At 62.3% G+C, this 26,232-nt stretch overlaps 13 protein-coding genes across 13 annotated transcripts; 6 read left to right on the top strand and 7 right to left on the bottom strand.

The window, feature by feature from the left end:
• Positions 1 to 3: 3 nt before the first annotated feature.
• On the bottom strand, positions 4 to 3,696 carry Q8F55_008793 (uncharacterized protein; the record flags this gene model as incomplete). Its single annotated transcript, XM_069357175.1, has 7 exons — positions 4 to 42; positions 92 to 1,014; positions 1,053 to 1,203; positions 1,242 to 1,656; positions 1,696 to 1,896; positions 1,931 to 2,613; positions 2,653 to 3,696. The coding sequence occupies 7 exons, from the start codon at positions 3,694 to 3,696 to the stop codon at positions 4 to 6; spliced, it is 3,456 nt and encodes a 1,151-aa protein (XP_069205112.1).
• A 1,598-nt stretch (positions 3,697 to 5,294) lies between these two features.
• On the bottom strand, positions 5,295 to 5,930 carry Q8F55_008792 (uncharacterized protein; the record flags this gene model as incomplete). The annotated part of the gene is made up of 3 exons (XM_069357174.1): positions 5,295 to 5,391; positions 5,457 to 5,672; positions 5,914 to 5,930. 3 exons carry the CDS (start codon positions 5,928 to 5,930, stop codon positions 5,295 to 5,297), a joined length of 330 nt encoding a protein of 109 aa, XP_069205111.1.
• Positions 5,931 to 7,842: 1,912 nt separating this feature from the next.
• Positions 7,843 to 9,332, top strand: Q8F55_008791 (uncharacterized protein; the record flags this gene model as incomplete). The annotated part of the gene is made up of 6 exons (XM_069357173.1): positions 7,843 to 7,971; positions 8,038 to 8,060; positions 8,119 to 8,431; positions 8,484 to 8,576; positions 8,626 to 8,773; positions 8,809 to 9,332. The coding sequence occupies 6 exons, from the start codon at positions 7,843 to 7,845 to the stop codon at positions 9,330 to 9,332; spliced, it is 1,230 nt and encodes a 409-aa protein (XP_069205110.1).
• A 302-nt stretch (positions 9,333 to 9,634) lies between these two features.
• On the top strand, positions 9,635 to 11,680 carry FRS1 (phenylalanine--tRNA ligase subunit beta; the record flags this gene model as incomplete). The annotated part of the gene is made up of 6 exons (XM_069357172.1): positions 9,635 to 9,637; positions 9,676 to 9,730; positions 9,768 to 9,823; positions 9,862 to 10,247; positions 10,287 to 10,492; positions 10,527 to 11,680. The coding sequence occupies 6 exons, from the start codon at positions 9,635 to 9,637 to the stop codon at positions 11,678 to 11,680; spliced, it is 1,860 nt and encodes a 619-aa protein (XP_069205109.1).
• Positions 11,681 to 11,865: 185 nt separating this feature from the next.
• Positions 11,866 to 12,348, bottom strand: Q8F55_008789 (uncharacterized protein; the record flags this gene model as incomplete). The annotated part of the gene is made up of 2 exons (XM_069357171.1): positions 11,866 to 12,220; positions 12,332 to 12,348. The coding sequence occupies 2 exons, from the start codon at positions 12,346 to 12,348 to the stop codon at positions 11,866 to 11,868; spliced, it is 372 nt and encodes a 123-aa protein (XP_069205108.1).
• An 835-nt stretch (positions 12,349 to 13,183) lies between these two features.
• On the top strand, positions 13,184 to 13,985 carry RPL37B (60S ribosomal protein eL37; the record flags this gene model as incomplete). Its single annotated transcript, XM_069357170.1, has 4 exons — positions 13,184 to 13,186; positions 13,377 to 13,390; positions 13,440 to 13,513; positions 13,801 to 13,985. 4 exons carry the CDS (start codon positions 13,184 to 13,186, stop codon positions 13,983 to 13,985), a joined length of 276 nt encoding a protein of 91 aa, XP_069205107.1.
• A 186-nt stretch (positions 13,986 to 14,171) lies between these two features.
• Positions 14,172 to 16,510, bottom strand: TFG1 (transcription factor IIF subunit tfg1; the record flags this gene model as incomplete). The annotated part of the gene is made up of 4 exons (XM_069357169.1): positions 14,172 to 15,029; positions 15,068 to 15,259; positions 15,310 to 15,672; positions 15,710 to 16,510. The coding sequence occupies 4 exons, from the start codon at positions 16,508 to 16,510 to the stop codon at positions 14,172 to 14,174; spliced, it is 2,214 nt and encodes a 737-aa protein (XP_069205106.1).
• A 300-nt stretch (positions 16,511 to 16,810) lies between these two features.
• spf31 (DnaJ subfamily C member 8) lies at positions 16,811 to 17,971 on the top strand (the record flags this gene model as incomplete). The annotated part of the gene is made up of 8 exons (XM_069357168.1): positions 16,811 to 16,870; positions 16,912 to 16,943; positions 16,995 to 17,112; positions 17,160 to 17,180; positions 17,227 to 17,309; positions 17,356 to 17,490; positions 17,538 to 17,641; positions 17,871 to 17,971. The coding sequence occupies 8 exons, from the start codon at positions 16,811 to 16,813 to the stop codon at positions 17,969 to 17,971; spliced, it is 654 nt and encodes a 217-aa protein (XP_069205105.1).
• A 159-nt stretch (positions 17,972 to 18,130) lies between these two features.
• On the bottom strand, positions 18,131 to 18,685 carry Q8F55_008785 (uncharacterized protein; the record flags this gene model as incomplete). The annotated part of the gene is made up of 2 exons (XM_069357167.1): positions 18,131 to 18,402; positions 18,436 to 18,685. 2 exons carry the CDS (start codon positions 18,683 to 18,685, stop codon positions 18,131 to 18,133), a joined length of 522 nt encoding a protein of 173 aa, XP_069205104.1.
• A 707-nt stretch (positions 18,686 to 19,392) lies between these two features.
• On the bottom strand, positions 19,393 to 20,392 carry RPS19A (40S ribosomal protein eS19; the record flags this gene model as incomplete). The annotated part of the gene is made up of 3 exons (XM_069357166.1): positions 19,393 to 19,724; positions 19,861 to 20,003; positions 20,370 to 20,392. 3 exons carry the CDS (start codon positions 20,390 to 20,392, stop codon positions 19,393 to 19,395), a joined length of 498 nt encoding a protein of 165 aa, XP_069205103.1.
• Positions 20,393 to 20,413: 21 nt separating this feature from the next.
• Positions 20,414 to 23,194, top strand: MRD1_2 (Multiple RNA-binding domain-containing protein 1; the record flags this gene model as incomplete). The annotated part of the gene is made up of 5 exons (XM_069357165.1): positions 20,414 to 20,433; positions 20,692 to 20,710; positions 20,763 to 21,038; positions 21,077 to 21,880; positions 21,929 to 23,194. 5 exons carry the CDS (start codon positions 20,414 to 20,416, stop codon positions 23,192 to 23,194), a joined length of 2,385 nt encoding a protein of 794 aa, XP_069205102.1.
• A 196-nt stretch (positions 23,195 to 23,390) lies between these two features.
• Positions 23,391 to 23,690, bottom strand: Q8F55_008782 (uncharacterized protein; the record flags this gene model as incomplete). Its single annotated transcript, XM_069357164.1, has 2 exons — positions 23,391 to 23,423; positions 23,469 to 23,690. 2 exons carry the CDS (start codon positions 23,688 to 23,690, stop codon positions 23,391 to 23,393), a joined length of 255 nt encoding a protein of 84 aa, XP_069205101.1.
• Positions 23,691 to 24,353: 663 nt separating this feature from the next.
• Q8F55_008781 (uncharacterized protein) lies at positions 24,354 to 26,141 on the top strand (the record flags this gene model as incomplete). Its single annotated transcript, XM_069357163.1, has 8 exons — positions 24,354 to 24,452; positions 24,727 to 24,835; positions 24,879 to 25,098; positions 25,154 to 25,556; positions 25,610 to 25,832; positions 25,890 to 25,969; positions 26,020 to 26,052; positions 26,118 to 26,141. The coding sequence occupies 8 exons, from the start codon at positions 24,354 to 24,356 to the stop codon at positions 26,139 to 26,141; spliced, it is 1,191 nt and encodes a 396-aa protein (XP_069205100.1).
• Between the last annotated feature and the right edge of the window lie 91 nt (positions 26,142 to 26,232).

Here is a 26,232-nt window from a genome sequence, read left to right as displayed (position 1 = left end):
ACTCTACTGGCTCAGCGGCTTGACAACGAGCAGGGGCTCGACCTGACGCGGCGTTAGCAAATGGCCCTTTGACACCTCACACCCCACTCACCACTTCAACAAAGAGGGGCCGCAGCGCAGCAATGTTCGGCGTCTCTGGAGGCGGCAGGATCGCGTTCAGTCTCTTGGGCTTGCGGTGGCGCTTGACCTTGACCTGCTGTGGCCGAGGCAGATGCTTGGGGTCCTTTGGTGGTGGCGGTGGTGGCGTGTCACTGCTGCCGCTTCCCGTGCGAGCCTTGCCAGAGCCGCGGATCAGGTCGAGCGATGTGCGAAGAGAGCTTGAGCTTCGCCTCTTGCCGACGCTCTGGTCGTCTGGAGGTGCCAGTGTCGAGCCCGATGCTCCCGAACCTCTTCGGCTGTTGGGGTCGCCTGGGGGCGACAACGTAACGCGCCCGAGCTTCTGGCTAAGACTGTCATCGACAGCACCAAGAGAGGACGGTCCACGCGGCGGACGCTTGATGACAGACGCCGACTGAATAGAGCCCGCTTCGCTTGCCGAGTCGTCAATCGTGTCGTCGTCCTCCTCGTCCCAGTTCTCCTCTTCCTCCTCCATGGCAATCTCCCCTGCCGATCCCACAGTCGTCTCGGTAAGGCTGAGACTCTGCAACACCGAGTTGACGAAAGCGGCCTCCTCGAGTGACTGCTGGTCGGCAGTGTTGCCGGCTTGGAACCGACGGCGAATCTTCTCCTCGTGTGCCACCTTGAGCTTGTAGTGGTACTGGGCGACCTCGTCCACCTCCTTCAGGATGGCCACGCGCTCGGGGCCACTGTGGGGCAGGAGAATCTCGAGATCCAGCTGGTGTGGGAGGCCCTTCTGAGCGTACGACAGGAACAGCTCGATCCAGCTCATCAGCGCGTCGAACAGGCCTTGACCCTTGGAGTGGACGTTGTGGACAAACGAGTAGAACGACTGCTCGTGGCGCTGCACCAAGTCGATGAAGGTCTGGACAGTACGCGCAGGGTCTTCCTGAGATACTACAGAGTCAGCTCCTAGCCTTTGGTGCGACACTCACGCTCCTCGACCTGGTCCACAGTCTTGATCATGTCGTTAATGAACGCCTGCAGGTCGCCCAACGAATCCGCAATGCTCGCTGCCTTGTAGACGGTGGCGAGGGGGGAGTAGAAGATGGTGATGATGTCCTTGAGCAGCTCGGCGGTGACGCCCTGCGCGCGTTAGCACTACTTCTTCGCCCGCGACCCACCTCGAAGATCAGAGCAACGAGCGCCTCCTTCTCCTTCTTTCTCATCATCAGCTTCATGAGAATGTTCAGATCCTCAAAGAGCCAAGCGTCGTCGTTGTCTGGGCCCTCATCGTCGTCCGAGTCGCTAAGATCCGTCTGCCACGACTTGTACTCCTTGTACGCGCGCGAGGCTCGGGCAACGCGTTGGATCTGCGGTCTCGACAGAATAGGCGTCTCCGCTGATCGCAGGATCACAGTTAAGAGGTCGGTGTTCTCCGAGACCGCGTCCCGGCGATAGATCTCCTGGATATCGAATGGCGCCGAAACATACTGCTCGATCTTCTCAACCAGAACGGGATCGTCAATCTTGTCGGCAACTGCTTGGATGTCCTCTGCGAGATACCGCACATCCTCTGTCAAGGACTGTGAGAACATCCTGGGGCGGCGTCAGCAGTTGCAGAGTGAGAGGACATACCTTTGAAGCAGGCTCTGACCGCCGAACGGCCGTGCCAGGAAGAGGTCGAGCACACCACGGATCATGGCCATTGGGTTGGAGATCCTGAGAATACCCTTGAGGACAAAGTATGGCATGATGCCATGGAGGCGTTTGAGGGAGGTCAATGACTCTGACGCCGTGTCCGACGCCACGTAGATCTGGAAGATGGTTGCCGCGAGACTGGCGTCAGGTCGGTACACAGTTGGCGACTTACGAGATTCGGCCCCACTCGAGCACGCTCTTCTCTGCTGGGGGGAGATCCTCCACGAGCTCGACGCGTCTGACGACCTCGAACACACTCTTCAAGCCTCCCTCCTTGGTGAGGACATCTCCCTTGAACTGCGCAAGGCCCTCGCGCAGTGCTTCGACGCGGCGCTCTGCTTCTTCGCGGAAGCGCCTACGACCCTCCTCGCGCACAGCGTCCGCCTCGAGACGCCGTTGAATGTCGGCCGCCTCCGGCGGTGTCAGCGGTGTTGGGCTGGACAGGAGGAACGATCGCATGATGGGCGCGTTGGCGATTTCAGGAATTGAGAGGATAGATTGGATGTAGGCGCGAAGGGTGAGACGATTCTTCTCTCTTGACAGTGGGGCTGGAGGGATCGGGGCATCTGGCAGGGCTTGCGTCTTGTCGGCGTCTGCTCTGCTAGGTGTGCTGGTGCCCGACGGCGCGGGGCTGCTCCCGTAGATCATACGCAGAGGGTTGTAGGCGGAATACCCAGCTGGCACAGCCTGGGGTGGCGGAGGAGCCGCGGACGACTTGTCCTTGGGTGGCGGATTGGGCAGAAGCGCGTCGGGGAAGAGGACGCGGAGCTCCTCTGCGAGGCGACGGAAGTCGCCATATCGGCGGGACACGAATACGTCGTTGTAACCTGTCCTCTGCGTGCGGATGATAAACTCCTAGGGGGTGTCAGATGTATCAAGGCTGCTTGTACTCACCTCGTGGGTCTTGCTGCGCACTCTGCCCTTCTCAGAGACGACGCGGACGCCAACAACATTGACGTCGAACGTGAATGTCTCCTGGTGCGCGTGCTTATCGGCCCACTTGCGCCGTCGTGTAGCTTGTGCCTCTTCGATGCGCCGAAGCTCGCTCTGGCCGATACGCACGACCTCCTCGCCCGAGGCGAGCTTGACGCCGACGCCAATCATGAGGCCGAGGTGCTTCTCGACCTTGTTCCACAGCTTGCGCCTGTCCTCTGCCTCCTTCTTCTCGTCCTTGGTCATGAGGCTCTCGGCGACCTCCTGGTCCGCCTGGGTGAGCGTGCTGTGTGCCGCGACACCAGTCGTGGCGAGAAAGCTCGACAGGAAGGGCTGGACCTTTTGTGACCAGAATGTCGGAGGCGCGGTGGCGAGGAACGGGAAGGGGAGCAAGAACTGGTGAAACATGTACCGCAGGAATGGCAGGTCGATTCCACCTTGAAGCCCAGTGCCGCCTGCCAGGCCCACACGTGCCACCACATCCTCCTTGGCCGCCTCGGGAATGACGAACGGCGATCCCAGCAGGCCGAGGGCGTTGGCGCCCAGAGTCGGGTCGGTGATCAAGTTGAGCTCGTGGGCAATCTGCTGATTGACGAGCGTCTTCTTGAGGTAGTGGGCGCGGAGGGGCGTGAGGATTGTTGGCGGGGTGAGGTCAGCGCTTGGGAGGGTCGTGTGGAATGGGTTGAGATGCGCAGCCGTTGTCTTTGGGACCGGGGGCCGTTTCCGCTTGGGCGCAGCCGACGCGTCCTTGCTACCATGCTCGCCCGTGCCCTCGACACCGTTGCTGTCGTCGTCGAGTTGCTCGGCCTCGTCGTCGGCAGGCGGTGGCGGGAGGGCCGCCGCGGCAGGGGCTCTGGGCGGGGAGGGCGGGGAAGTGTACTCTTGTGCTTTATCGAACGCGTCGATCAAGCGCACATCTGCCTCCTCTTTTGGGGGAGGGGGCAGAGCTCGCTCTGGACGATGCCGTGGTTGGCGCGCGTCGTACGCTGCGTTGGGAGTCGCCATTGCAGGCCGTGTCGAGGATGATGTTGAATCGATGGTGATGTCTGATTCGAAACTTGAAATACAAAGGCCGGAAGTTTGAGACTGACGGGCTGGCCGTGGGATGGGATTGCAGTGCTGGCCGGCGGGTATGTGGGAGATGGTGCTGCCGCAAAGCGCTGTCGACCGTGTCCAGTGTCGCCGGTGTCGTCGAGTAGAGTAGAGAGTAGAGATGGGGTGCTGATTGACTGACGCTGATGGGATGCGACAGATCGAGTGGAGATGGAGACCGAGGCCGGCGGGGTGTGTGGTGGGACCACTGGCGTCACCGCGAGCCAAGCAGTGCAGTGCGGCGCAGGGTGGGGAAGACGCGGTCAAGTCGTTTGCCGCCCGCCGACGACGTCATTTTCCGGGCCGGCCGGTGGCCACCACATTGGACCACTCTGCACTCAGGCCACCGCAGCTTTGATCTTCTGACCTTCTGACTACGGGGACCATGCATGCAAACTGCAAGGACAATGCGGGCCAGAGTCGGGAGAAAAGGCTTGGCCATGCATGCCTAGCCTAGCCCACAGCGAGACCCTCGGCGGCACCGTGTGCCCCCCTGCCCCTGGTTCATCCTCATCGAGCTCTGAGCAACGATGGCAGAGGTGACCCATCGACCTACCACCGTCGTGCACTTCTCCCAGGTATCAGCAGCCGTACACTGTGCATGTACCGCAGATGGAGACTGGCTTGGGAGGAGCAAGGATGCCCAGTTACGTAACTAGTGACCCATGTGGCGGCCACTGCGCCGTGGCCTTCACCATCACCGTCCTCCAGTCGACCTCTATCAATGTCTGCGACCCCGTGCCGTACAGAGACAGGAAGGGTGGAACACGAGGGGTAGACGACCCCCTCCCCAACGGAGCGAGAGCGGCCCGGTGGGGGGCTTGTGGCGGCAGCTCGCGCCACAGCCATCCCCTCGCCCCCGTCGCCGACAAGGCGCGGCCCAGTGCAACGCGTCGCAAGGTGGGAGAACAGGATGCACCCAGCCTTGCATCCACTAGCTGGGACAGCGGACCGCATTTGGCTCGTAGGCGCCGTGTCGCGCCACGCGGCAGTTGACGTGGCGGAAGGCAAGCCGCACGGTGCCGCCGTGGCACCATGAGCTGCAGGATCGCGCAGCCGTCCGCCGGCTGCACGCAGTCGGATCTCGCCACAGCGACGCGGTGCAGCCAAAGACTTCCCCCATTGCGACCGCGACCCGACGCAGTCGATGCACATCCTACCACGGCCGAATCCGTATCGAGCTCGAGCACAGGCCTCTGCTCTCTCCCTTACGTCAGCAGCTCACCGCCTCCCACCGCCTAATGGCCCCACTCCCCCACAACAACCATGCCGTCCTATCCACGCATGTCGGCCCGATGCCCCACCGAGCCTCTCGGGTCCGTCGTCGTCCTCGTCGTCCTCATCGTACAAACACTTTCATTCTACATTAAAGGAATGGTATACGGGTTACAACGAACTACACAGTGTCGTGGTCGGTGAGGTGGAATGATGTGGGAGGGTATAGGCCTTGACGGGCCCTCTAATTGTCCCTGTGAACAGCCTCTTGCGACGAGCGACTACGTACGCTCAGCTCAGCTGCTGGCAATCTTGCTGGCAACGGTACGCTCCCGCTCGAGACGTTCCTTGTTCGCCTGGAACGCGGCATCGCGGCAGGCCTGCATGCCGGAGCTGAACGCATCGTCAGCTCATCAAATCTTTGTGCGCCCGGCGGCCGAAAGCCTATCGCAACTCACCAGTTATGTGTCTCGGGGGTGCGGTGGGCGCTGCAGTAGACCTTGCTGCAGTGGGGGCAGTCGCCGGCAATCTTGAGCGCGGCCGATGGGCACTGCGTGGGGTTGGCCGTCATGGCCGGCTTGGCCTCTGCTCCGTCGGCGGCGGGAGCAGCGTCCGCGGTGGGTGACACCGGGATGTTGTAGATGACACGGAACTGGCAACGCTTCTTGGCAGGCCTGTGAACGCGGGGACCACAATGGTGTTTGGGCAGACGGGGCGAAAGGGCAGTAGCAAGTGCGTGGGCGGGGTGCGGAAGTGATGGGGATGTGTATGCGAGGTGTTTCGAGCGGGGAGGCGACGGGGGAGGGGAGCGGCGTCAGCACAGGTTTCTCATTGGTGTAGGCGCATGCAGGGGGGAAGGAGTAGCGAGCACGCTGACGACAGCGTCCTGCTCGCTAGCGAGGGCTCTGTCGCCACCATGCGTTGGCAAGCATGGGGGTGATTTGGTGGGTTGGTCACACGAGGGGTGGTGGTGGGGATGCAATCGGCGGTCCCGTTGGGTCGGTTGGTTGGGAGTGTGTTTGCCACCAGTGTGGAGGGGAGGGAGTGTGTCTTGCGACTTACATTGTGTGTGGATGTGTTGGGTGTGTGTGTGTGGTGGTGGTGACGAGAAGAGTTGATGTAGGTGGGTGGTGAAGAGTAGAGTTGTGAAGAGTTGATGAAGGAAGGCGAGATAAGTAGATGTGGTGTGGTGTGGTGGTGGTGGGTGCTGACTCAAGTCACCAAGCAGACGACTACGAGTCGAAGGAGGCAGACGGTTCTAGGGGGGACAGGTGGGTGGGTGGGTGGATGGGTCGGTCGGTGGGTGACGCCGGTGGGTGGCCGGTGCGGGCGGGGCAGGGGCAGGGGTGGGCGGGGGCGGGCGACGGCGGGCGGTGAGTGATGATAGGGACAGTGGTACAGTATAGTGGTGGTCGCTTGGCTGGCGGGCTGCCTGGCTGGCTGACTGACTGGCGGGCTCGGCTGGGCGGGGCGAGGCAGAGAACCCCTTACGGTCTTAAGCGGCGCGGCCGAGCGAGAGCGATTTACTAAAGGGTGATAAGGCGGCCGTCGGGGCGGTCAATTACAATCGCGCGGACGGGCGAGTAGTCAAGGAAAGAGGCGAGGCGAGGAGGCGAGCGAGGGGAGGGATTACAGGGCAGACTTTGGACGACGTCGTGGGTCACCTTGTTGCACTGCCCTTTGCTTTGCTTTGCAGATTTACAGGGCCCACACAGTGCGAGTACGAGTCGGTCGGCTTGTTCGGTGTTGGACCAAATCGGAATGTCTGACGACTGACGACGACTACGACGACGATGCATGCATCAACACAAGTGGTGTAGTATGTGCGTGATGGGTCACTGGGAGGGTGGGTCGGTGGGTACAGTGGAGCCACCGCCCGCGCCCGCGGCGCCTCACGGCAGGCGGCCGGGGAAGGCAAAGGCGAGCTGCGTGCGCGCGTCCACCCAAACATACGAAGCCTTGCGTGACTGACCCAGCCAGGACAAGACAAACGCCTCACTCACTCCACCGCACCCCAAACGAGCAACGAGCACGCACACTCGCTCCCGCATTGCCGCCACTGACAGACTGTGCATCTGCATCTACTACTACTATCGGGTTAGACGGTGCATGATTGGGTCAGAGCTGCATTCGGTAGACGATGCTAGTTCGGTTCGCTCTTGGGAATGTTCGGGTCGGGCGGGCCACAGAGCCGGCTGCGGCCTGGCTGCGGGGCTGGGCACTGGCGCAGTGGTAGGTTTACGCACGCCGCGCCGCCGCACCACGCTTGCGGCCGCCGTTGCGATGCGGCGAGTGGGAACAGGCCGTTGCTGCTTCCATGCTCTTGGTGCGTGCCGTGCCGAGGGTGCATGCATGCTGTGGCTGTGGCTGCCGCGCTGTGCCGTGCCGTGCGGGTCGTCGCCGTCGCCGTTGCCCGATCGATCTACAAGTCGAGCTGCGCCTAAATCGGCACCTTGTGGGGTCGCCCACTTGGACTCTCAAGCGACGCAATGCAATGCAGTCAGCAGTACATGACGCACCGACGGCACCACACGACGACGACTGGCCCACTCATCCTCGACGCTGACGGATGCGATCCACCCGCGTGCCACCACCCACAGCCCCCGCCTGCCTTTCCAATTCCAGCAAAGCGGGACCTGATCCTCGTCGGATCCTTCTGGCTCGATCGCTCCTCTTACCTCTTACGTAAACTACCCAGGCACGGACCTCTCCCAATGCGATCCCGGCAATCATCCACCTCCACGTTCAAGGTCCACGCGAGTTGGGGCAACTGACTGCTCTTGCTGACTGACGCGACGCGCTCATCAACACCAACACAATCATCGTCCCCTCTGGCAACCCAAAATGCACCTCCCCACTCTAGTGGCACTGGCAGTCGCACCGCTGCTGGCGGCAGCCGGCATGTACCGCGAGCCAGCTATCGAGCTCAACGCAAAGACCTACAAGCAGGTCATGGCAAAGGAGCACGCGTCGGTAAGTGTGGTCAAGGCAACGCCGCGCCACGCTCATTCAAGCGATGCTAATGGCTAATCCGATCAGCTCGTGGCTTTCGTTGCCCCTTGGTACGTTGCAGGCTGCCGCGCACGTCCCCGTAAACGCGACGCGCTGACAGGCTGCCAGGTGTGGACACTGCAAGAGCCTGGCTCCCGAGTACACCGCCGCGGCCGCATCGCTCTCTCCCCTCATCCCCTTCTACTACGTCGACTGCGACCAGGCTCAGAACAAGGGGCTCTGCGGCGAGCTCGGCATCCAGGGCTTCCCGAGCATCAAGGCCTTCCCCCGCGCCGGCAAGAGTGCCCCGCGCGACTACAACGGCCAACGTCAGCGGGGTGACCTGATCGAGTACGCAAAGCTTCTGATTCCGGATCGCGTCCGCAAACTCCGGGCGAGCGCCGACGACGTCGATCAGGTTCTGGACAAGTTCCTGGCAGAGGTGACTTTGGCCGGGCACATGCATTCCACGGCCTCTTGCTGATAGATTGCAGAAGCCGACCCAGCCCCACGCGCTCCTCATTCACCCCTCGGCGCCGTCGATCCCATTCCTGTGGAAGGTACTCGGTGCGCGCCTCCAGAGCAAGGTGAGATAAAGGCGGTGTGGCGTGTCGCACCTGGGCTGACGACGACAAGGCTTTCCTCGGCTACATCCGTGACACCCCCAAGCACAGCGTGCTGTCGGCCGTTGATGTGTATGACGCCAACGACTCTGGCGACACTGCCCGTGTCGTCGTCTGGGAGGCTGGAGAGAAGGCCAAGACCAAGGTCGTCGAGTACAATGGTGGGTCGCCAGATGGTTGGAGGCTGACCCAGCAGGTGCCTTGAAGTTCAACGCGCTCCTGGAATGGCTGGAGGCTGTCCTCGACGGCAAGGCCCCTCCCCCCCAGGAGAAGGTCAAGGAGAGCAAGAAGGCTGCCAAGGCCGACGAGTCCAACCAGTCCGAGTCTGAGGCCAAGGCTGAGGAGAGCGAGCCCGCCAAGCCCTCGGCTGCCGACGCCGAGAAGGAGAAGGAGCGCCGCGCCAAGCTCCAGGCCAAGATGGATGAGGCCGAGCGCCGCGACAAGGCCCGCCGGGAGAAGCTGGCTGCGAAGAAGGCAGCGGAGCAGGCTGCGGCTTCGGACGAGGGCACTCCGGTTGAGGACGCGCCTGCCGCCGAGCCGGAGGATGTCACCGAGAAGGAGGAGGAGCAGCTTGTTGTCCCTGTTGAGGAGCCCGAGACTGCCAGCAAGAAGACTGCTCCCACCGAGGAGGTTGCGGGCACGCCCGTTGACGACGCGGCGGCTCCTGAGCCCGAGGAGGACGCCGAGGACGAGGAGCGCTCGGTCCACGACGAGCTCTAAGGCCGTCCCACTCATACTCTTGTAGCAATCCAACGTCGGCGCATGTTTCTACTAGCACCGAACCATTTCTTTCTTTCACACCATATGCATGGCGTGCGTTGCGGATAGCGGGTCCGAGGATGAGTCGTTGGGTGGTGCTGAATCACGACTCGGTGCCACAACCACGTGACACGGACCACGCACCGCGCACCTCACCTTGGACGATTCGAGTCCAACTGAAATGTCTGCGGCTTTGACCTCGACCGGGCTGAACACTGTTTCCATAGACACTACACCACCTAGACAAAGCGTGATACAGCACAATGGTGGGTGCCTAGCCCCCGATACATGCTAACCCGCACAGCCGACTATCAGCGTCGACAAGGCGGACCTCTACCGCCGCCTGGAGCGCGAGTACAGTGCGTCGACTTCCCCTGACGGCATGCTCACCCCCAGCGACCAAGGAGTTTGACGAGCTCTGCTTCGACTTTGGCATCGAGCTGGACGAGGACGTGAGTTCGTCCGTTATGTGCACCACTGACCCACGCAGACGACCGAGGACGTCGAGGCCGCGCGCAAGGCCGGGCAGGAGACTGCTCCCCCTCAGCTCAAGATTGAGATCCCGGCCAACCGCTACGACCTGCTATGTATCGAGGGCCTGGCGCGCTCGCTGCGCGTCTTCCTCGAGAAGCAGGCGCCGCCGACGTACACGCTCGCGCAGCCGGCGCAGCTGCTCGAGGCGTACGTCGAGCCGTCGACCGCGCCGCTCCGCCCCCTCTTCGCGGCCGCCGTCCTCCGCCTCGCCCGCCCCCTCAACCAGCTCGAGTACGAGTCGTTCATCGACCTCCAGGACAAGCTCCACCAGAACCTGTGTCGCCAGCGCCGCCTGGTCGCGATCGGCACGCACGACCTCGACACGATCGAGGGCCCGTTCCGGTGAGTTTGAGGGCTTGGAGACATTGCTCACTCGCCCAGATACCAGTGCAAGGACCCCCACCAGATCAAGTTTGCCCCCCTCAACAAGGACACCGAGTACACGGCCGCCGAGCTCATGGACGTCTACGACCAGGACAGGCATCTGAGCAAGTTCCTGCACATTATCCGCGACGCGCCGGGCTACCCCATCATCTACGACAAGCACGACCGCGTGCTGTCCATGCCTCCAATCATCAACTCGCAGCGTAGGTGGGGTTGGTGGGGTTACGCTGATGGTAGACTCTAAAATCATCCCCGGAAAGACCAAGAACATCTTCATCGACACGACGGCCACGGACCAGACAAAGCTCGACATTGTCATCATGATGGTCGCCACCATGTTCTCCGAGTACTGCAAGGTGCCGTTCGAGATCGAGCCCGTCAAGCTCCACCTCCCCGACGGCAAGACGATCATCACCCCCAGCGTCGCACCCCGCAAGACGACTGCCTCGTACTCGTACATCAACGCCGCGACCGGCCTGAGCCTCTCGCGCGAGGAGCAGTCCAAGCTGCTCACCCTCATGTCGCTCTCGGCCCGCCCCTCGCCCACCGACGCCGACCTGCTCGACGTCGACGTTCCCTGCACCCGCCCCGACATTCTTCACGAGTGTGACATCATGGAGGACCTGGCCATTGCCTACGGCTACAACAACCTCCCCACTGCGCTGCCCCGGACGTCGACGGTCGGCAAGCCGCTCCCCATCAACAAGCTCAGCGACATTCTCCGCAAGGAGTGTGCCCAGGCTGGCTGGACCGAGGCATTGCCCTACATTCTCTGCTCGCACGACGAGAACTTTGGCTGGCTCAACCGCAAGGACCCTGGCAACCTCGCAATCTCGCTTGCCAACCCCAAGTCGATCGAGTTCCAGGTTGTGCGAACGTCGCTCATCCCCGGTCTGCTCAAGACGGTCCGCGAGAACAAGGCCCTGCCCCTGCCTCTCAAGGTGTTCGAGGTGTCGGACATTGCCATCCAGAACCCCAAGCTGGAGCGTGCGACTGAAAACCTGCGCAACCTGGGCGCCGTGTACGTCGACCGCAAGGCTGGCTTCGAGGTCGTGCACGGTCTGCTGGACCGCATCATGCAGATCCTCGCCGTGCCGTTCATTGAGCGGGCAGAGAGCGAGGCGGCGTACGGCTACTACATCGCCGAGGCCAAGGACGAGACGTACCTGCCCGGCCGTGCGGCCAACGTCTTCTACCGCCCCAAGCCCGAGGCTGCGCAGGGCGAGGGCGTGCTCGACAGCGTTGCGGGCGCGCTCAAGGCGGCGCTGCCTGGTGCGTCGCGCGACATCAAGCTGGGTTCGCTCGGCATCCTGCACCCGTCGGTGCTGGGCAAGTTTGAGCTGACGCGCCCTGCGTCGGTGCTCGAGCTCAACGTCGAGCCGTTATTGTAAGGTGGTAGGCGGCGGCGTGGATATGCGGCGTAGATATGCATCGTAATGGGAGCGACTGCAGCAAAGCAAACTTGTCGTCACTCATTCATCTCGTTGCTACCACACTACACCGCCTAGCTGAACTGCCGCAGCTGCTCGAGCGCAGCCGTAACACTTCACTCGTTCATAACTGCTGCTGCTACACCCTAGTTAAACTGGCCAGACTGCGCAAGCGCCGCCTCAGCCTGGCGCTGGGCCTCACGCTTGGCCTGCTCGCGGTCGACAAAGTCGAGCCCGCGCGTCTCGACGAGCTTGTCGACCTCGGCGCCGGCAAACGCCGCGAGGAGCTCCTTGGCGAGCTGGTGGTTGGGGGGCGCGCCGTCGCGCGCCTGGCGCTGCTCGTACGCGCGGGCCGCGGCGAACGCCGCCGCGCCGCCGATGAGCTCGTGGGACAGGTGGCCGCGGTGCTCGGGGTTGGCGGGGTCGCGGCGAGGGTCTGGCTGACCTGGTTCTCGTTGAAGAAGTCGAGCAGGCCTGGGGTCAGCGGTGCGGGGGGTGCGACTTGCCCATTGTGTCGTGTTGGGGTTGGGGTTGGGAGAGAGGGATGAGAAGGGGGCAAGCGGCCACCGCTCGCCTTTATGCACGCTCGGGGGGCTAGCTGCTGGCTAGCACCGATGCTGCCGTGGCATGGCGTGCCCGGCGCGCAGCCGTGAGGCGATAGACGGGCTGGTGGCCGGAATGAGTATGAGGCGCCAGTCGAGCACGTCGCCTCACGTCGCGCACTGCCACTGTCGTCACGCGCTCCCGTTTTAGCAGCGCGCAGCGAGATGGGCGTGCCGCAGAATGTGACACAGCGGCGTAGTGTCGGCTGCAGCGCGTCGATCTCATCAGTAGCTAATTCAGTGCGTCGGTCAGTCTGAGGCGCGATCGACGGCGACGGCTGACGAGGAGGGCGCCTCGTGCTTATCCGCTTCTCCGGCCCTCGCCTGCCGTCTGCGAGCTGCGCGACGTCGCTTGCACTGTGCCGACAGCCGCGTCGCTTGCACCGAGCTGACCCCCTTGCGGCATCCCTTCTGCCGTCAGTCACCCGTGCCCGTCGCGCGCGGTCAGCAAAAGTCGGGAGAACAGAGGTGCACAATTGCGCGCCGGTTGCCAGTCATTGGTCAAATCTAAATATGGACGCAACTCAGGGCTGCGTCTAAACGCGGCGCCTGATTCCCCCTGCCTCCCCCGCCACTCTCCCACGCTCGCGCCAGCCCATAACCCCGGCCATATCCCCGACCTTGGAAACTTCTTTTGCTCCCGTCGAGATTTCGACGCCTGCTCGCCTGCCCTCTGGCTCTCGCTCGCAGCCCTCCGCCTGCTGCCCGCCGCCAGCCCTTACTCTGCTCTTGTCGCATCCAGCATCCTCCAACCTCAAGAAAATCATCAAAAATGTGTGTACAGCGACGACGCGGCGACACCACCACCGGCGACGACGACGAGCACGACGCGACGCCGCCCCCCGAGCGATGAGAACTAGCAATGGTTGGAGCAGGGAGCGCGCGCCGCGTCAGGTCGGCCGGCAGGTGGTAACGTCCCGCCCATAACCCCGCACGAGCAGCGCTGACCATCGCAGGGGTAAGGCAAGTATTATGGACGACGGTGCCGGCGCGCACACATGAGGAGCAGTAGCTGACGGAAGGTCCTCTGACCTGGTCGCTCTCGTCGTTAACAGGGTACTCCCTCTTTGTGAGTGGCTCGGGCCAGATGGAGAGGCAACAGCTCACACCCGCAACAGCGGTAAGCGTCACTCCAAGTCGCACACCCTCTGCCGCCGCTGCGGCAACCGCTCGTTCCACAAGCAGAAGCACAGTAAGTCGGGAGCCAGTCGACGGGAGGGTCGGTGCTGGAGGACGTGGTGGGACATGGTCGTGCGGCGGGGCGACAGCGACGATGAGCGCGAGGGCAACGCGAGAGCACTGGAGAACCTGGCCTCTGCTGAGGCCTGGTGCTTGCAGCTCGACAACTCTGCGACCTGCTCCTCGACCTTGGTCGCAGGTTTTCGCGCTCGACCCTGTCCCCCTTCAACCACGCCACCTCCCAGCACCAACTCCTGTCGACCAAACCACACCCCCGAGCCCACTAACCCCTACCCCCAGCCTGTGCTCAGTGTGGTTACCCCGCCGCCAAGCTCCGCTCGTTCGAGTGGGGCCAGAAGGCCAAGCGCAGAAAGACCACCGGCACTGGCCGTGCCGCCCACCTCAAGTCGGTCAACCGTCGCTTCAAGAACGGTTTCCGTGAGGGCACCTCGGCCAAGCCCAAGGCTGCCGCCACCTCGGCTTAAGCTCGTTGTCATGTGATAGGGGCTGCGGGTCATGCAGATTGATGTATCATTCATCGCATAATAGCGTTTGTGCTGCAGTCGGGTGTTGTCAGACCTTTTCTACGACCCCACCGCCTCGTTCTATGTGTCCGCAGCTCCACCTTTGCTGCCAAGCTCGTGCACATTCTCTCTACTTGTGGTACATGTTCATGGGAGGAACTCGGGCTTGATGCGAAGCGTCTTGGAGCCCGTGTTCTCCGTGTATTGCTTGATATGCCTTAAGAACAGCCGCTGGTTGTCCTTCGCCTTATCACCAGAAGACTGGATCTGCTTGGCAAACGCCGAGATGGCCTTGCCCATTGGGATGTTGGACTGGTCCTCCTGGGCCAGGAGCCACTGGAGAACCGCCTCACCAAGAATCATACCAGGGAACGGCACCATCTCGGGCACTGGAGTCGACGACCCGCCGCGGTTCTTCTTCTTCTTGGGCTCCGAGCTTCCCGCACGTTCTCCAGGTGTGCCTGGCGAAGGACCGTCCTCTGACGACTTGCGCTTCGACGGCGCAGAAGAGCCAGGCGTGCCAGTCGGCGTATCGCGAAGTGGCGACTCGGACGTAGCCTTGCGCTTGGCAGACTTGGACTTGGGTCGGGGTAACCCCGACGCGCTGGGAGTGCCCTCGCGAGCAGCCTGCGGTGGAGCAGGCGAGCCGCCGCGGGCAAGCGATGATGACACGCCTGGGGAATTGGCACGGCCGTTCGGTAACGGGCTGCCGCTGCGGCCGCCGTCTGGAGACGAGCCACGAGCGAGCGGAGACCCGGCTCTGCTGCGGCGAGGGCTGACGCCGCGAGACGCTGCGCGCTTGGCAAGGTAGGCAGCTCCTGAGCCAGAGGGGACAGAACCAGAACGGTCGGGCGTAGGAGGCTGAAGACGACGGCTGGGCGAGCCGGTCGAACGCTCACGTTCGCCAGGAGGACGAGAGCCCGACCGGGAACCAGGGCGCTCAGACTTGTCCTTCTCCTTCTCCTTCTCCTTGTCCTTTTCGGCGTCGCTGTCGCTATCGTCGTCCTGACAGTAAGCCACTGCTCGTCAAGCCCGTCACTAACCGATTCGTCCGTGCTCTCATACAGGTCCTCCTCCTCGCCATGGGCACGCTTGCGCATCATCTTCCTCAGGCGCTTGCCCTCGGATGTCAACTTGTCGTCAAACAAGTCGTCGTCGGCGTCGTCGTCTCCATCAATCTGAGGGCGGTCACCAACATTGGCATTCGCCCAGCGGTACTCCTGCTTTTGCCGCTCCTATTCCCAGTGTCAGCACTGCCTGTGACGCTGCGTGGGACACCACACACCTCCTGCAGCTTCTTCTCATCATCCTCCTCCTTGTTGTGGTAGAAGGTGTTGCTGTCCTCGTCATCCTGGAACTCCTCGTTGACATCAAAGTCGAGCTCCTCATCGGCAGTCCCTTCGAGTCCACGGCCAATGTTGCGGCGCTCGCGGACGTAATCGTCGTCGAAGCGCTCGCGCTTGACTGGAGCACTAGGAAGGGTGCCCTTCTTGTTCATAATGTTCCACTCGAGACGCTGAGCACGATTCTCGAGCCGGCGCATGTCCTCGTCCTTGACTGGAGCTGGAGTTGAGGGACCCGACGTACTGGAGCCCTCCTGTCGCAGACCCCATCGGTTGTGGGCCTTGTACTTGGTCTGCATCTCATACTGGCCTGTTAGCTGGGCGATAGCCGAGGAGACTCACGTATTTGTTGGCCTGGTCCGCATCCATGATCTTGAAAGGTCGCTCCGGCTCAAACTGGTACTCCCTTCCGAGTGGAACCATAGTAAAGCTGGCATTCTGGCCATCGTTGACGAGAAGGACAGTGGGCAAAGTCAGGCCGTCGCGCATACGTCCCACCCAGTGCTCGGGCACGGCGGGCTTGTCGGACGACGGGTTCTTTGCCTCCAAGACCCAAGGTTGCGCCTCCTCACGACGGAGCTTGATAACCTCGACGTCTTGATGGAACACCTCCTTGATGTTGCGCTTGCCGCGGCGCTTGTTGGACTGGCCAGGGGCTGTGCCGACAAGCGACATGTCCATTTCGTTCCTCTTCTCAACGACCGGTTTGCCATCCTCGTCGAGAACGGGCTTGCCCTGGTCGTCGTACACATAGCGCCCAATGATCTTGCCATCTTCATCCGTAGCGAACTGAGGAGGCTGCTTGGGACCAGGCTGTTTGCGGTTCATGAGAATGGGAGCCGGAATCGTGGACGGGTCAATGTCTCGATTCGAGTTGAGCCGCATAAAGTTGTAGCGCAAGCCAGAGCCGGGCTCGGCAGAGTAAATCTGGATGGCGGTCAACTGGCTCTCATCCTTGACCTCTGCCTTGACAGCAGCCTCAGTCTTGGATGGGCCGCCAGGTGGACCGCCAGGACGTGGGCCGGCTGGACGGGGTGGTGGTGGACGACGGGCGCCTGAAGGTCCAGCGGTCGCAGCAGGCTTGGGCGCGCGGGGTGCACCGGGCCTGGTCTTCTTCTTGAGGAAGAAGGCTGGGTCGACCATGTCTGGAACTCCTGGCTGTCCGAGGAGAAGTGTTGTGACACGACACGGGAGAGTGGGTCGTTGGATGAGTGTTACGAGTTGGCGACGGGTTGGGTGGCAATATGAATCTGGCCAATCCATTGTCTAATTTGATTCCGCTGCCGTTGAACTCGTTGTTGCTCGGTATTTGCCTGTTTCGTTTCGTTTCGCCACCAGCAACCATCTTGTTCATTGTCGCCCAACACACACCGTCTTGCACTCAAAGCACTCTCCCTGTTGCGCCTTTGCCCCTTCTCCCCCAACAAGGCAAGAGCAGCAGCAATGTCTACTGTCGATAGTGTGCTTAAGCAGACCTCTGGCGATGTAGCCCGAGAGGCAGAGGTACGTCTTGACATGGCGAGCCAAGATGTTGACACACCCAGGTTGAACGTATCGTCAGGGCGTTCAAGCTCAAGTGAGTCGCATCTCCCACCCTCTTCCTGCCATGATCGCTGACACCTCACAGCCCGTACGATATCCTCGACCTTCCAATCTTTGCGGAGGACTCGGTGGTCAAGAAAACGTACCGTAAGAAGTCGTTGCTGATCCACCCCGACAAGTTCAAGCATGAGCGTGGTGACGAGGTGCGTCCTGCGAGGCCTGTATGAACACGCGCTGACTCCAATCCCAGGCGTTTGATTTGCTTAAAAAGGTAAGGCATTGGGAACGACAGATGGGGGCACCAACTGACTTCGCAGGCTGAGGGCCAGTTGTTGGACAAGTCGAAGCGTGAAGAGATTGACGGCATCATGACTTATGCTCGCACTCTGGTACTAAAGAGGTGAGTGGAGCCTGGGCTGGGTGGAACCCAATGCTGACAACCGCAGTGTCCTCGGCACCGGCTACTCACTTGGCGTGACCAACGACGACATCCGCCTTGTCAACCTCAAGCCGCCGTTTGAGGCCCAGATTCGCACCCAGGCCAAGGAGTTGTTTGTCGAGGACGAGCTGTCGAAGCGAAGGTGAGTGGACTACGGCCAAGCGCACAGTATGCTGATCCCGCATCTAGGAGAACAAAGCTTGCTCACGCCAACGAAGGCGAGGAGCGCGCGCGCCAGGAAGCCGAGGTTGCCAACCGCAAGCGCAAGAAGGAGGACCAGGCAAAGTGGGAAGGTGAGTAGCAATCCTCATTCCCCTGTCTATGTCCACCGCTGTCTGTCCTTCGGGACGAGGACGTACTCTTACCATTCTGCTCCACAGGACAAGCTCGGTCATCACCGTGTCGTCGGTGCCCCTCTACCCCAAAACCCCATTCCTCCCACATTATCGCGTAAGAAACAGTGCTGACGCTCTTCTTCCCTGCTGCTCCTGCCGTGCTGCTTACATGACTTGCTCCCTTCAGAGAACCGCGAGGAGCGCGTGGGCAACTGGCGCAACTTCCGCTCGGTGACCGAGGTCAAGAAGGCCAAGAAGGCCAAAAAGAACATGAATGTGCTGGGCTAGCGGCAAGTGTGATACCCGTTCCTCACCGCGAGACACTTCTATTGACGGGCATGTATGTATTATTGGGTTGCGTGTGGGAGTCACCGTGTTGTGCAGGTGCTGGGTGCTGGTGTCTGTGCGTGGCTGTTCCTCGCGTCTAGCTGTCTCGCGCCGGTACCTCTAGCTCTTGCGTCCCGCGGCCGGGCCGAGGCCGATGCGGCCATTTGCCTCGAGGATGGCGACGACTTGGGCGGGTGTGACGAACCAGGACCAGCCCTTGCCGCCGTCCGTGCGCGATGCAACAGGGTACTTGAGCACGCCCTTTGTCTTGAGCGGGGGGACGAGGACGTGGAGGTGGATGTGGTGGACGCTAGAGAACGGGGGGATGTGGAAGCCCAAGCGGACGTCTGGGCCGGGGCGGAGCGAGCGCGCGCGCGCCTCCATGCGGGATACTGCGGTGTCAGCTCGCCCAGCGCAACACTCACCCAGCCCAGCGTCGGCGGGCCGCAAGTCACGCACAGTCGCGACGTGGCGGCGCGGAATGACGAGGAGGTGCTCAGCGGCCGCGGGCGAGCGGTCATGGAACACGACGAGCTCGTCGTCCTCGTACGCGACCTTGAAGCCCGTCTCGGGGCGCACGTCGCAGAACACGCAGGACGCCGAGCCCGGGAGGGGGGCGTACTCCTCGTCTTCTGGGGGGCGCTTCTGTCGCCCAAAGCACGAGAGGAAGCGCATTGCGAGGGGGGGAGTGGGGATGTGACGATGCGCGTGTTAGGTGTTGTCGTTATGGTCTGTGAGGTGCTGGGGCCCCGCGGCGCGTGGTGGAAATTGTGCTTCTGCTCGCCCGTCGCAGCTCGGCCCAGACGTCCAGAAATGAATGCATGATGGTGCATGGTGCACTGCCTAGCTGGGTCTGCCTGCATATCTCTATCTGATAGCGTAACAGGCCGCGCGTGCTCAACCTAGGTGCCAGAGGGGCTTGGCTGGCACCGGCCAACGCTCGTGGCGCTGGCCTCGTCTACGCGCCGCGCAAAACTTGCAGGCGAAGCTCGCGCTGCATGCTTCCAAGGTACTGCTGCCTCGTCTTTCCGCGCAGGCGCTATTGTAGCCCCATCTCACTGCCATTCTTTGGCACTGCCACAGCTGCAACGTGTAGATCTTGGGGCGCGAGACGCGCGCCGTCTGCCGCATGCGGCCCTGCGCGTCGCTGCAAAATCTTTCCTCGGCGACCTTAAAGCGTCATATCCGCCATCAGTAGATCAGCTCATGCAGCAGACTTCAGCCTCGCGTGACATTGCTCCGTACTGCCCCCCCGAGGTGTGCTCGGCAGGCCGTAGCAAGTCGCCAGTCGCCCTCGGCATGCCCCTCGCCCACCCCCCCGCCCGCCTCAATGAATGTGGATGAATCGCATGACCAAGACCCGCTATCATGTGGAGAGGGGCTTACTCGTCGTCCTCAGCCTCCTCCTCGTCCTCCTCCTCCTCGGACTCCTCCTCGGACTCCTCCTCCTCCTCCTCGCGCTGGGCCTCGAGGACGGCGGTGGCGATACGGTCAAGGTCACGCATGCCGTCCTGCGAGATCTTGCGGCCACCGTCGGGGTGGGCCTCAAGGACACCGATCTTCTCAAGGGCCTGGACAACCGAGCGCTCGACACCGGTGGCCGAGTCACGGTGGTGGCCGGGGCGGACACCGCGGCGGTGCTTGGTGCCGTGGAGCTTGGCGAGGGCACCGACACCGACGTGCTTGCGGAGGTAGATGTGGCGGGCGACCGAGGCTGGGCTGGTTAGCGGGGATGCGGGCCGAGTGGGTGGGTAGTGAGGAGAAGAACGGCAGGTTTTCCAACCTGGGCACTAGACAAATCGTCCAGGCCCTCCGCTCTCCTCGTCCCCCCAATCCTCTGCGCGACTTACCGGCACGGACGTAGTACCAGTCGGGGTCGTAAGGAGCAAGCTCCTTCTGGGCACCGGTCTTGACAATGTCAACCCAGGTGGGGATCTCGAGCTTGCCCGAGCGCTTGAGGTGGCTGGAGTAGGCCTTGATGAACTCCTCGGCACTGTTGGGCGAGAGCAGGGCGGCGTGGTGGCAATGGGCGAGAGTAGAGCGAGGTCAAGTGATACGCAGCAGGCGCACGACAGTCAGCACTCTGATCTCTTTGGATACTCGCAGACCGCATCCAACATGCGACGATCCGGATTCCTTCCCCGTTCCAACGGGCAGAGACTGGTATCCCCCTAGTGTGTACACGCTCTCGCCGTCTCCAGCAGGCCCTCTGAGCGCGTAGCTCGAGGTCGCCAGAGCCGTCTGAACATTTTGTCCCCCAGCAGCAATCTTTTTGTCTTCTGTCCGCGTTGTTCACGCTTGGAACGGGGCCGGGATCGTCGGCGTCGTGGTCGTTGATGCGGTCCTGCTTGACACGTACGAGACGTCGCGAACACCGGGCATGATGGGCGATGTGTTTTTTTGATGGTTGAGAGGTGTCCAAGGTGAGGTTGACGAGGAGTAGCAGAGCGAGCGAGCGAGCGGGCGAGCGAGCACACACCGGGCCAGCGACTGCAACCCAGGCTGTCTGCCACCTCCCTCCGCCCAGCGCGCACGACACCACCCAGGAGCCAACTTCAAACTCGCGAAACTTGGCTCGGAGATTCGGCAATTTGGTGTGGCACTGTGGCACGTGGCTATCTCTTAGGTAATACTTGCGATTATGTAAGCAACCACTCTCCACCTCCACTTCAAGATTTCAGAGACGACGTCGAGATTCGCGTCCAGCATCACAATCGCAACAACAACAACAACAGGCAGCGATACAATGTAGGTCGGAGGACGGCGGCCTGACGCTCACACCTCTAGGTCCCGCCTAATCTTCCTCAACCTACCGCCGTCGCTCACGCCCGACGGCTTCAAGGCCAAGCTCACCGAGCCCAAGTCGCTCAAGTCGGCCCTCGTCACCGACACCAAGCTCGTACCCAAGCGCCGCTTCGCGTTCGTCGGCTACAGCACAGAGGACGAGGCGAAGAAGGCAAAGGAGTGGTTCGACGGCAGCTTTGTGTTTGGCGGTGGCAAGGTCAAGGTCGACTTTGTGCGCGATGAGGTGCGTTGCGAACGTGTGACCTGTGGCTGACGACCTAGCCTCTGGCGCCCAAGCCTGCCAAGCGGGCGAAGATTGTGAAGGAGGCAGAGGAGGATGACGAGCAGGAGAGTTCGCAGCCCAAGGCTGGCCCATCAAAGCAGTTCAAGGAGTTCATGGACGTGTTCAAGGGCGTCGACCCGACAAAGGTCGACCACTCAGTGGCGGCGGTCCCGGGTGAGGCGGGATGGGTCGCTGAGGGAACCAAGGCTGCCAAGGCCAAGGCCAGCAGCAAGGGCAAGGAGAGGGCCACCCCCGAGGCTGCTTCTGAAGACGAGGCCGAGGGTGACGACGATGACGACGACGCGGCGTGGCTTGCTCGTCGCCAGAAGGCCATCGCCGGTGACGACGACGAGCCAGCAGCACCAAAGGTCGAGCCCGAGGACGCTCTTATCCTCTCCACCGGCCGCCTGTTCGTCCGAAACCTTGCCTTCATCGCAACTCCCGAGGACCTCAAGGCCCACTTTGAGCGATTCGGCCCAGTTGTCGACGTCCACATGCCAGTGTCCCAGCAGACCGGCGAGCCCCTCGGCACCGCGTTCATCCTCTTCCGGGAAGCACCAGATGCGCTCTCGGCTCGCCGCACCCTCGACAAGACGACGTTCCAGGGCCGACTGCTCCACGTTCTCCCTGGCCGTGCTCGACCGGGCCAGCAGGCCGCTGCTGCTGCCAACGCCGACGCCGTCACCAACGGCAAGGTCCTGGGCAAGGCTGCTCTGGCCCGTGGAGAGGTCAAGAACACTGTCGATGAGAAGCGGAAATCGGAGAGCGCCAAGGGTGTCAACTGGGCAAGCATGTACATGAACGTGAGTTGCGGTGGCTTGTGAGAGGGACTAGCGCTGACAGCTGCCTAGAGCGATGCCGTTGCGGCATCAGTTGCCGACCGCATGGGCGTGTCCAAGGCCGACTTGTTGAGTGGCAACGACGCCGACGACGTCAGCCCCGCTGTCAAGCTGGCTCTTGCCGAGACCCAGGTCATCGCCGAGACCAAGGAGTACTTTGAGAAGGAGGGAATTGTCGTCGAGTCGCTGCAGCCCAAGGCGCCACGATCGCAGACCACAATCCTGGTCAAGAACATTCCCTACGGCACGACTATCCAGGCGCTCCAGGACCTCTTCGCTCCCCACGGTGACCTTCGTCGTGTCCTCCTGCCACCTGCTGGCACCCTTGGTGTGATCGAGTTTGCCAACGCCATGGACGCCGGTCGCGCCTTCCGCGCGCTCGCATACCGCCGCCTTGGCAACGCCGTCATCTACCTGGAGAAGGGACCCGTCGGCATGTTCAAGGACCCTGACACGATCTCGACTCCGGCCGAGAAGGAGGCGCAGGAGCGTGCCCGCCTGGCGGAGAAGGTTGCCGAGGCCGAGGAGGCTCTCCGAGACCAGCCTGCCGAGTCGGACGAGGCTGGTGCGACGCTCTTCCTCAAGAACCTCGCCTGGGCTACGACCACGGAGCGCCTGTCGTCGGTGCTCTCCTCTCTTGCTGGCTTCTCGTTTGCCCGAGTTCAGACCAAGCCCGACCCCAAGAAGCCTGGCGCTCGTCTCTCGATGGGTTACGGCTTCGTCGGCTTCCAGACCAAGAAGGACGCCAAGAAGGCTCTCGGCGGTCTGCAGGGCTTCGAGATCGACGGGCACGCACTCGACGTCAAGTTTGCTCAGCGCGGCGCCGACGAGGTGGAGCGCGAGTCCAAGACGTCTGGCAGCAGCGAGATGGCAGGCAAGACCAAGGGCACCAAGGTGCTCGTCAAGAACTTGCCATTCGAGGCGACCAAGAAGGACGTGCGCGCTCTGTTCAGCGTGTACGGTACGCTCAAGTCGCTCCGTCTGCCCAAGAAGGCGACTCTGTCTGCCACTGGCTCGTCGTCTTCGCGTGGTTTCGCCTTCCTCGAGTTCACGACGCACGCCGAGGCGCAGCGCGCAATGGACGCGCTCAAGCACACGCATTTGCTTGGTCGCCACCTTGTGTGCCAGTGGGCCAACGACGCCGACTCTGTCGATGTCGACGCGCTGCGCGAAAAGGTCGGCCGGGACGCGCGCCTCGGCGACGTCGGTGGGCGCAAGCGCAAGCTCGACCTCACGGGCAAGGGCGATGTGGACGAGAACGACGGTCTCGAGGTCTAGGGGTTGTAGGGTCAATCATTATTTTGCATATTACATTAGGGCCATGCTGGATGGGAGTGTATTATATGGCGCGTGGGTGGGGCGCGTGTGTATGGCGCGAGCGTGTATGGCGGGCGTGTATGCGCGTGTGGGTGTGGCTGTAGGGCCGTAGTGGACAACACGGTGATGGTGTACAGGAGTGGGCTGGGCAGCGGAGCTACCACGCCTTGGTCTCTGTCGCGTCCAAGATCTGGGGGTCAGCGGCGTCGCAAGGCAGACGTACGAGGGCGCGGACGTTGCCGAGCTCATGCGGCGCAAGCTCGACGACGCTCGCGTCGCTCTGGCTCGAGCGTGAGGACGCGGGGGACGCGAGCGGGCGCGGCGTGGCCATCTCGTCGTCGATGGGCGACATTTCGACGCCCGTGGGGCCGGGGGCTGGGGGGACCATGGGCGTGGTGAGGAGGAACCAGATCGTCTCTTTTGCGCGCCACACGAGGCTGGGGGCTGGGGCGGACATTGTGGGGGGTGGGGTGGGCGCGAGTGGGATATTATAAGCAAGCTGGCCGCGGCGTCGGCGATGAGATGAGATGAGCAGAGTAGAGTGGAGATGTTGCCGAGGAGTGCCAAGGGTCGCTCGGCCGGCCTGGCAACAACTGCCAAGTGGGGTGTCGCAAATCCTTTTGGTCGAGTGCCAGGAACGGCAAGGAGCGGACGGCGGCCTTGTTTGGTTTGGGCTTTGCCGGCACGCGCTGGCTGGCAGCAGCGAGATGTGGTGCATCCGCCTGGCCTGACGTCATGCTCGGTCAGCCTGCAGCGGCCGCGAGCAGCCCTGCTTGCAGCGACCTGGGCGCCGGGCCCGCTGGTCGCAGCCGACGCCGTCCTCGTGACCTGCTCGACCTGCTCGCCTACCCCGAGCCTCTGCATCTGGCCGCTCTCGTCGCATCAACTCAGGTTGACTCAAGGTTACCGTCTCGCACTTTGGACGGGGAGGGCAGCCCTTCGCCGCACGGGAACAAATTCGCGCCGCAACCCCTCCGTCCTCGCGCCGATCGGGAACAATCAGACCCGCCCGGCCGCCACGCGACTGAACAAGTCAATGACAATTGCCGCGACGCAACCGACCAACAACTGACACGTACCACTCACTTTTGTGCCATCAATCTCGCACACCACCACCACCATGCCCGCCCTCGGACTACGAGCATCGCGCGTGCGCCTCCTCGCCGTCGCTGTTGCCGCTGCGCTCTTCTTTGCTGGTCGCGTGTCGGCCGACTCGAAGGTGAGTTTGGGCTGGAGCGGGGGAGGGGGGTGGAGGGGTGGAGTGGCAGACTTGTTGCGAGCGGCGAGCATGGGGGGGTGGGGGTTGTTGGTGGGGAGAGTATCACTCGCGCGGCAGGGTAGGCGAGCGGACGACGTCTTGCTCGCGCAGCGCAGGTTGGGTGGACGATCCCATCTCCGATCCCATCTCCGAGCGCAGAAGCCCGCGGGGTGGACGGGGGGAAGGCGGCGCTGCATGCTCGAGCTTGTGTTGTAGCCGCTAACGACAAACCCAGCCCCAGACCGTCTTCGAAGCCCCCCACGGCAGCACCAACGAGCACTCGACCACCATGCGCGCCGTGTTCGAGTTCCTCTTCCCCTTCAAGAGCCCGGCCTACAACTCTAGTACGTCGCGTCGTGCTCTATCGCCGTCCCGCTCACACCCCAGTCCTTGGCACATTCTACATCTCGTCGATCCCCAACTTCATCCTCGCGGCCGTCCCCGCCGACCTCGAGCCCTTGTCGTTGAATACCATGATCGCCTTTGCGACCGGTGGCCTCCTCGGCGACGTCTTCCTCCACCTGGTCCCCCATGCATTCTTCGGCGAGGGTGACCACGAGGAGGGCCGTACTGTTGTCGTCGAGGAGAAGCGCAACATTGTCATTGGGTGGGTTGTTGTGGTTTATCGGCTGGGGACGTGGAGTGCGGCTAACTCGCCCAAGTGGCGCTATCTTCCTCGGTTTTGCCGCCTTCTTCGTGCTCGACAAGACCATGCGAGTGCTCAACTACTCGGCCGGTAACGAGGACGGTGGCCACGGTCACAGCCACAGCCACGGTCACGGCCACCACCACGGTCACTCGCACGGCGAGTCGTCGGCCGTCAAGAAGTCGGAGGGCGAGCTCAAGAAGCGCAAGAATGGCAGCGATGACAAGACCGAGGTCGTCGAGGCGGAGAAGCCCAAGGAGGCCAACGCCTCGCTCAAGCTCTCGGCTTACCTCAACCTCTTCGGTGACTTTACGCACAACATCACCGACGGTCTGGCCATGGCCGCCAGCTTCTATTCGAGCCCCCAGCTTGGTGCCGTTACCACTATCGCCACGTTCTGCCACGAGATCCCTCACGAGGTAAGCCAACGCCACGAACTGGCTTCCAATGCTATCGCTGACACGTGTGATAGGTCGCAGACTACTCCATCCTGATCAAGTCTGGCTTCACAAAGTGGCAGGCCATGGGCTCGCAGTTCTTCACGGCTGTTGGCGCTTTTGTTGGCACTTTCCTCGGCATCTGGATCGCAGAGACCACTGGCTCTGGCAATGCCGACTCGGCTCTCAAGGTCGGCGAGGGATTCTTTGGCACGTCTGTTGGCGGTGGCGAGCTTGTGATTCCCATGACTGCGGGTGGTGAGTTGAATGTCCCTGCGAGGCTTGTGCCATGGCGTTTACGCGTTTTACTTTCAGGCTTCCTCTACATTGCCAGCGTCAGTGTCATCCCCGAGCTCCTCGACGAGTCGCGCAGCGCCAAGCAGGCGCTCAAGGAGGTGAGTGTGATGCTGGTACTTAGCTCTGGGTGTTTTGCTAAGCCTCCCAGTACGCTGCCATGGCGTTCGGCGTGTTTTGCATGGTGAGTCGCGAACCAGACGCGTTATCTGGCAACCCCCTGATGATCACCACTGACGTCACCCTTAGGCGGTCATTGCTTGGAACGAGTAAAAGGACACGCAGTCGAGAGCAGCATCTGAGCATGGTGACAGTTGATGGCACTGCGACGAAGTGTGTCTCTGCTATACATCAATCTTGCATG

This window comes from Vanrija albida (assembly GCF_041260175.1).
Source record: "Vanrija albida strain AlHP1 chromosome Unknown contig_7, whole genome shotgun sequence".
NCBI classification, from domain to species: Eukaryota; Fungi; Basidiomycota; class Tremellomycetes; order Trichosporonales; family Trichosporonaceae; genus Vanrija; species Vanrija albida.
Note: the sequence above shows the minus strand (reverse complement) of the source record. Positions and strands in the feature narration are given on the sequence as shown.